This window comes from Coffea eugenioides, chromosome 6 (genome assembly GCF_003713205.1).
Source record: "Coffea eugenioides isolate CCC68of chromosome 6, Ceug_1.0, whole genome shotgun sequence".
NCBI classification, from domain to species: Eukaryota; Viridiplantae; Streptophyta; class Magnoliopsida; order Gentianales; family Rubiaceae; genus Coffea; species Coffea eugenioides.
Genome location: NC_040040.1, coordinates 34,002,526 through 34,011,292, shown reverse-complemented (window position 1 = coordinate 34,011,292; position 8,767 = coordinate 34,002,526). Strand labels below are relative to the sequence as shown.

Sequence of the window (8,767 nt, the reverse complement as noted above, 5' to 3'; positions counted from 1 at the left end):
GTTCAATTTAGACGGAAAAGCCTCACGTGTCTAGTACGTGGTTGTTAATTTTGATTGAGAAATTGTTTTTACTTAACGGCAACATGCTAGACACATGAACCTTTTCCATTCAAATTGAACAATTTATCATTTTTGGATTAAATGTGATTAGATATTATTAATTTATGTACTAAATGTGTTGCGTCTAAAAGTTTGGGGATGAAATATGTCCTTAATTCAAAATTTAGGGACGAAAAGTGGATTTTTCCCGAAATTGAAAGCAAGGTTACGAGGAAAATTTGAAACCAACAAGACATCCTTGTAAGTGCCTTTTCAACTTCTTCTTTTTTATTTTGTGATAGGAAAAAAATCCTTCAAATGATCCAATAATCATTTGTAGTAGTAATTCTTCGAATATCAACCACCAAAAGCTTTCTTATAGACAGTAAAAGCTTACTTAAATGTATAACATTTATATAGTTATCACCAATCCCTTAAACTTAATTTTACTTGATTCTCCTGGACTAAATTTTCTTCTTTCATTTTATATTTTCCTCACCACCAAATTTTTAAACTAGTTGACATTGCTTTACTCCAACGAGCCTTAATTAATTATTGAAATAAATCGGTTGGATTCATCTCAGTTTTTATGGCTGCATAGCACTACAAAATGAACCATTCTACTTCCCAGTTCTATTTATATGTCACGATAAATTTTGTACATAAATTATAGAATATTATTTTAGGAAACAAATAAGTTGCCAAAAAAGTTGTTTAAGTTATTACTGCTCAATTAAACTTCAACACTTTGCTAGTTAAGTTCGGAGTTTTAAAGATGGTTTTTCACATTATTTGTTCTAGGAAGTTGATTTCAATGTCTTTAATCTTCTTGTTTTATGAAGATAGACAAGAAACTTTAACCTTGACAAGTATTATTTTTGGAAAAGCATTAAATATTGGGATGATCTGATTATGCAAAATTGAATTTTGCCAGCCATGCTCTAATTTCATATATTGTCCTAGTGCTTTTTGCTTCCAAGACTAATTTAAAAGGGATAGAAATAAAACTTAAACACCTTCGTCAAGGTTTCAAACAAGAAGTCCACACTTTAGTCATTTTAATAATTAATAATTCAGAAAATGCATGAGATTTGGCTCAAACAACTTGTGCTAATATAGTTTAAGATACTGCAGAAACATTTTTCATGCAGAAAAAGATTAACAGACATTCTGAACAGAGTAAAAACCAAAATTTTACAACCCAAGCTTGACAAATGGAAATTAAAACTACCAAAAATTGACTCTGCAAATTCTTAATACGGGCTTTTAATGAACCAAAATTGCCCTTAAACTCGTCCCTCAGGCGATGGTTAAGATCTTGATAACACTGCTTTCATAGTGATAAAGCACCACAGCAGTTTCTCCAGGCTTGCAAAGCTGTTTGGACTTGGCATATTGGATGGCAAAGTCCAATGCTTCTTTCGTGGATTCAGTATGAGATGCTCTGGTAGATGCGGAGCTCAAAACAGGTACAACCCCACGGAAGACAAGGCCGTGCATTGCTGGAGATTCATTACTGCATGACCAATCGAAGGAATCAGTTCTTATCTCTGGCACCACCACAGACAAGATTGGCATACTTGGCCGATATTTCGAGACAAGCTTAGCTGTGGTTCCACCTCTGGTTAGGACTATAATGAGAGCAGCCTTGGAGGAGCTTGCTGTTTGCACTGCTGCACAGGCCAAACTCTCTAATGGGCTCATAGGCATAGGTGCATTCTCCATGGTTCTTTTGAATACTTCGTGATAATTGAGAGAATCCTCAGCTTCCATACAAATCTTGGCCATGGTTTGAACAGCAATTTCAGGATATGCCCCAGCAGCTGTTTCACCACTAAGCATCACACAATCAGTCCCATCAATAACTGCATTAGCCACATCTGTTGCTTCAGCTCGAGTTGGCCGGGGAGATTTGATCATGGATTCCAACATCTGAGTTGCTGTAACTACAGGTTTTCCTTGGATATTGCACTTGTGAATCATCACCTTTTGTGCTAGAAATATTTTTTCAATTGGGATCTCCATTCCCAAGTCCCCCCTAGCCACCATAAAAGCATCTGAATTCGCCAGGATTTCATCGAAATTAGCCACCCCTTCTTGATTCTCAACCTGGAGCAAAACAGGAAACATAGTAATCAATAAACAATCAACATCAAAAGGAAATCGAATCAACTGAATAAGCATCAGAATTCAAATGGCATTGGTTGAAAGGTCAGCTCACCTTGGACATTAGCATAATGCTTTTGGCATGCTCGCCAAGCAGCTTTCTGACTGCTACAAGATCTGAACCTTTGCGAACAAATGACAGGGCAATAATGTCAATCCTGTTGGGGACTCCCCACCCCAAGATATCTTCCTTGTCTTTCTCAGTCAAGGTAGGAAGGTCCACAATAACTCCAGGAAGATTGACATTCTTCTTCTCACCTAAAACTGCAGAGTTTTCGCAACGGCACCGAACCAGTCCCAGCTTCTTATCACAATCCAGGACTGTAAGTGTTATTGTTCCATCAGAGCACAAAATAACGCTGTTTGGTTCCAAATCCTCAGCCAGCTTCTTGTAGCTCATTGAGATCATATTCTCATCACCCCTTATGGTGTAATCCGTGGAGATTGTGATTTCTTGGCCCTGTTTAAGTTGGATTGGCTTTCCTTGCTTCAATAAACCAGTCCTTATCTCTGGTCCCTGAAATTGAATAACAGGTTTTAATGATCAACATCATCTTTCTAAAACATTCATCGTACATTAATAAAATTAAACTCAATATCGCCAATATGTGTTGAATAAACCAATTAAAAGGTTCCAGTGCTGAAAATTGACGCCAAGAACTGAACTTGGAAATAGAATTCCATTATCTACACAATTCTATTATAGCACAAAAAAATTTTCTATTCACTTTTTCTGGAGAAAAATTAAAGACACTAACCCAGTGAACTTTAACCCGCATACTGAGAAATTGGCCTATGATGATTCAATTTATCTAGTTGTCAACTAGTCTACTGATAACAGAGTAATAATTTACCGAAAAAGTGGCTTGAATTGCTGGTCTGAGTGAAGAAAATCTAAAACTTTTTAAAAATTCTTAATAAGAAAAAACAGTTACCTAATAGGGAAAAAAAATCGACTATCAGCCAAAAGGAGAGATCCCTCAATAAGTAATGTTTCAATCCATCTAAAGTATTGATCTTTAAACAAAAAGGAGGCAAAGCAACAGGGGTGACTGAATGATTGAATGATACCTTAGTATCCAACATAACCGCACAAAGGATCCCAGTATTTTGCATGGCAGTCCGAAGATTATCAAGCGTTTCTTGATGGTACTGATGAGTACCATGAGAAAAGTTGAAACGAGCAACATTCATGCCTGCCTTCAACAGCTTCTCTATCATCTCCACCGATCTCGAGGCAGGTCCCAGAGTACAAACAATCTTTGTCTTAGGCCTCTTCTGCTGCTGATGCTGATGGACTTCTTGATTCACGACATGACCCTGATCATGAACGTGACCATTAATCATGCCTGAAGTTGCCTTAACTCCAGAATTACAACTCGACATCAGAGAGAAAAACACAGATTCACTAAGAACAGCCATTGCCTTAAATCAGTAATTTTACAAAACAGAGAAGTTTTTTTTTCTTTTTCTGTAGTATTGTGGTAAAGAAGAAGGTTGGAGGCAGTACTTATATAGGTTTGATTGATACCAAAAATTGTAGGGTTTGGCGAATTTTCTCTTTTTTCTTGTTGGTTTCGCACGTTAATGGGCTGACTTGACTAGGAAGAAATCCTATTCCAAGTCACAAATGGGTTTCCTTTTCTTTTTCACTTTTGGCCCCGGCGGTTTGGCGCAATCAATGGTTCACAAACAGGAAACTATATGATGAAGAACCGACTGAAAAAGTTTTTTCTTTTCGTTTTTTTTTGTTTGGCAACGTGCCAAAAATTTTAATAAGGATCTAAAATCATACGTAGTAAATTTTTTTTTTTAACAGCAGGGAAGACACTAACAGCCCATAATATAATCAGGGCCTTGAAGAAATAAAATTTAGATTGAAAAGTTGAATATTGACGGTTTGATTAATTGCTTTTTTTTTCTTAGAATTTTACAATTTTTGCAACGTCTAGATGTGACAAACAAATTTTTTTTGACAATTTTGTCGCGATAAATCGACATTTAAGTATGATGATCTACAATGAGAAAAAGCTAACAAAATGCTGTGATTAGGTTTTTAAGTTGCAATTGTTTAGATAGAGGTAAATGGACAAATAAATTGAAGTTAAGTAGAAAGGATTCAAATTAGTTACACCTTTTGTACTTGATACTCTTTGAGCTTCTTTCTTGTAAGATAATTTGCAATAAATTGTTTATCATCTCCATAACATTGCTCAAGAATAATGTTTTCTGAATAATAATTAAAACTGAAAATGTTTTAATACAATTTAGCACAAATTTTAGCTGATTTTTATTTTTTATTTTTTACTTTGCAAATCTTGCAGACATTCTATTGTACTACTATTTGGTAACATAACCCGAAGTCAAGGGAATTAAAAAGAATAAAGGAAGAAAGAATAATTCACAAGCAAGAGGGAATATTCATTACTTGAGAATCAAGATTGTGGCCCTATTATTTTTAGTAAATTCATTTTACCTTTACGAAAAACAATTGTTTGTTTCCTGGAAAACACCACCACCGACCTATTGTTGCTGGTTAATGAATCCCACCAAAAGAAATCTAACGGCTAGATGGGAAAGTTCTTCTTTTCAGACGTAGAGCTTTCTTCGAGAATACCACTTTGAAAGTTTTAACAGACGGAACAAAAGAAAAGCATTCCCAAGAAATAGTTAGAAAAAAAAGAAAAGAAAAAGCAAACAAAAAGACAGAAATTTGTTAGGTGCTATTGTAAATTGGATTTTTAAAGGTTCAAATTAATTTCATTTGTTAAGAACTAACGCTTAAGACAGACTCTTATTAGTCCCTTTTTTTTTTGTCGGACACGATAAATTGTATTCTACACCTATTCGGGGACTAAACCATTACCAACATCCGTCAAGCAATTCAAACGGATGCGTACATTTCGAAAAATTCTGAATTTTTAAAATGTAAGCCAACAGATTCGATCCTTTGACCTACATTCAAGTAAAGTCTTAAAACTCTCTTGGTGGTCAACGACTTCTAGTTGACTTCTAGAGTACCCATTAGTCAAATCCTATAAAGTTGTAATTCTTTAAATTTGTAATTCTTTTATTTGTATGCGCATATATTTGTGTTTCTATGTGGAGTTTGACAAAGAAGAAAAGCAGAGGAAAAACAAAAAGAAACAGAACCAACGGTTGTGAGCTCCAGATCAGCTGTCGTATTGGCAAGAAGTTTTGGACCTAAAAGAAAAGTCTGAAGTCTAAGCTACTAAGTATTAAGACGACCTTGTACCGGCATCCGGCAAGTCCCCACTGTTTCTAAGCGTTCTGTTGGCGCATTGGAAGTTTCTTGCCAAGGTTTCTTCAAAGTTTTGAAAAGATGCATATCTCAAAGTTTTGAACCTATTGTCCCCCTTTTACCGACTAATTTTGGTCATTTGTCTTGTCTATGAGCATACTTAGGTTTGGAAATTTTCAGCCTTTTCACTTGACGTATTAAGTGGATCCTCCATGAAAGAATATTAAGGGTTAATTCCACTTTTCACTATTTAATTATACTCGAATTCTCATTTTAATATCTAAACTTCAAAATCAGACACTTTAGTTCATAAAATATAATTTTTGTTCCATTAAATAAAATCATCGATGGATGTGGGACAGATTTTATAGTTAAGCGGGACAGATTTTATATTTTAAGAATAAAAGTGAGATAAATTTTATATTTTAAGAACTAAAGTAGTAAAGTGAGACAAATTTTATCCTTTAGGAATTAAAGTATTCCAGTTTGAAGTTTAAGGGCTAAAATGAGAATTCGAATATAGTTAAACGGTGCAAAATAAATTAATCCTAATATTAGATATATAATATGTCCATGACCTCCACACAAAAGTAATATTGTTATATAACAACTTCATGCAAACTAACATACTCTTTGTTTAGTATTGCGAAAAAGTAAAATAAAAATCTTTGGCTTCACACATCACATACTAAGCCACATGATACACTAAAGTTAATGCGGCTGTGAATTGTGTGTTAATTAACAAAAAAGGACTTTGAAAATAGTATGATTACCTAACAACGGAATAAGGCCCCATGAAAGAGATACAAGAATTGCATGGGAGGTAAGTTATTTGTTATCAATACTAATGCTCATGAGTCTGGAATAAAATAATATGGATCAATTTTTTATATTGTACACTCACCATTAAATATATGATAATTAATCCGAATTTAAATTTAAAATATAAATTTTATATAGGTATCATGTATCCAATAATGATAGTATATATACTGTCAATATATATATAATTAACTCAAATAATATTCAAATTATCATAGTTCTGATTTATTTGCATTTATATTAAATATTTTTAAAGATTTTTTAATAGTCATATTAAAATTCATAACCTATTAAAGAGTATCTTTTGCTAATGGTGATTATTTATATGATCACTTTTCATAATCAGCTTAAGCAAAATTCAATGCAACATGATATAAAAATAATCCCTGGTGGATTACTGTGTTTAGTTGAAGAGAGGAGCCGTTGGGAAACAAATGCTGAAGGATGTATGTCATTGTTTTCAGTTGGTTGACCAGGTAATCACACAATATGAATATCGGAAAGCACTAAATTATATTCATGATTAATCTTTTATACATTAATAGTGTATACACCATTACCATTGAATACATGACAACTCATCTGAATTTAAAATTCAAATTCAAATTTTACTCATGTGTCATACATCTAACCATGATAATGTATGTACTGTCAGTGTATGTAAGATTTACTCATATATTTATACTTATTTATTTATGGTGTCAGTCAATGGTGAAGAAATGAGGTCAAACTTCAATTCTGAAGGAGCTTTGTAGTTTTTTATTTGGGTTAATTCCACTTTGTCCCCTCAAACTTTAGACGATTACCCACTTTAGTCCCTAAACTTTAAAATGGGACACTTAAATCCCTAAACTTATAAATACCTCCCAATTAAGAAAAATTGTTAACAAAATCCTGAATGCCATGGTGGTCGAAGTGTCCCATTTTATAAGAGTTTAGGGATTTAAGTGTCCGATTTTATAAGTTTAGGAAGTTAAGTGTCCCAATTTGTAAGTTTTAGTGACTTAAGTGTCCCATTTTGAAGTTTAGGGACTAAAGTAGATAATCGTCCAAAGTTTGGGGGGACAAAGTGGAATTAACCCTTTTTATTTTGACTTTTGAATACCATCATTTGACTGAAGCTTATTTTTTGAAAAAAAAAATGTTAATCTTATGTATATTGATAGTGTATAAACTACTATGGTTGGATGCATGACACATACGTAAAATTTGGGTTTCAAATTTAAATTCAGATAATCTGTTATACATCCAATGGTGAAAATGTATACGCTGCTAATATATAGAAGATTAATTCAAAAAATGGTATTAACTATTAATCTTAATTCTTGACTATTAAGCTTACGAGGCATTAAATTGTATTTTCAATAATTAAGGGGTGTTTGGTACACCTGATATTTGAAGTTCAGAATTGAAAATTGAAATTAAGAAGCTGATGTTTAATTTGTTTAACTCATAATATCATATAGTTGTTTGATAATCAGTTGAATTTGAGCAGTAAGCTGATACATTACATTCAATGTGCATATATAGTTCATTTAATTTTTACATTGAAGTAATACATATAAAATTCAAAGATTCCATTCAATAGAGTTGGAATTTTTTTTTTTTTTTGCAATGGAGCTAAAATAATTTAACATAGCCTTTTATAAAAGATTTAGCGACTATTTAATTTATCGGGACAGAAAATGGAAAAGTTTCTCCCTGCAACATATAGGCTGTTTGGTATTTGGCATCAAAATCTAATGTGGACGTAGATGTGGCCTATAATGTTTGATCTATGTGCTCTTGGCTTAACATTAATATCCCAATTTAGCATTTTTTTTTCCCAAAGTAGATTAAAAAATCAAGGTTGAAAACATTGTGCGTAAAGAACTAAAGCTAAGACCGACCAAATTAATTCGATTAACAAAGCCCAATGTTTCCATTCAATAGAGCTAAAATAGTTTTTTCTTTAGCAAGATAAAAACGTTTTATATAACCTTTCTTAGAAAGTATAAAGATTCTTAGTGTAATATTTTTTTAGTAAGGGAATGATGGAATTTAAGAAATAGGGAGAAGAAAAGGAAATTTAAATTCAAAACCTATAAATCCTGAGGTTTTGAGCTTAATTTACCCAAACATTAAATGGATAAACTTCACCTTACTATAGAGGTAGGGATGCCAGTCGAGTTTTTTGACCTAAACTTCAGCAAGTCCAAGTTCGGCTTACAAAATTATATGGATTTTCGGGATTTGGATTTTTGGGCTTCGGGGTCATATTAAAAACGTTCGAACTCCACTCACTATTCTATGAGTTTTGGGTTCAAATTGGGCTTGGTCTAAACTCATAGTTAAATACATAATTATATATAATATATTTTATAATTAAAAATTAAGACAAATTTACATATAAATTATTAACATTTTATGTCGTAATATGTACTAGTATTCAAGGCACACACTAATGTGTGTGCAATTAATAGAAAAAATATTTGTGAA

The 8,767-nt window shown here is 32.8% G+C and overlaps 1 protein-coding gene across 1 annotated transcript; it reads right to left on the bottom strand.

Annotated features, from left to right (window-relative positions):
• Window positions 1–1,129: 1,129 nt before the first annotated feature.
• On the bottom strand, window positions 1,130–3,696 carry LOC113775372 (pyruvate kinase, cytosolic isozyme-like). The gene is made up of 3 exons (XM_027320213.1): window positions 3,277–3,696; window positions 2,261–2,722; window positions 1,130–2,148 (listed from the first exon to the last, which is right to left on the bottom strand). The coding sequence occupies exons 1-3, from the start codon at window positions 3,625–3,627 to the stop codon at window positions 1,339–1,341; spliced, it is 1,623 nt and encodes a 540-aa protein (XP_027176014.1). The 5' UTR covers window positions 3,628–3,696; the 3' UTR covers window positions 1,130–1,338.
• Window positions 3,697–8,767: the final 5,071 nt, after the last annotated feature.

What these genes read in the sequence shown, in the direction of transcription:
- LOC113775372 (XM_027320213.1), bottom strand. Translation starts at nt 3,627, where the DNA reads ATGGCTGTTCTTAGTGAATCTGTGTTTTTCTCTCTGATGTCGAGTTGT. An exon ending in CGGTTATGTTGGATACTAAG is followed by an intron (nt 2,723 to 3,276) that starts GTATCATTCAAT and finishes ATTCAATTTCAG; the next exon opens with GGACCAGAGATAAGGACTGG. An exon ending in GCATTATGCTAATGTCCAAG is followed by an intron (nt 2,149 to 2,260) that starts GTGAGCTGACCT and finishes GTTTTGCTCCAG; the next exon opens with GTTGAGAATCAAGAAGGGGT.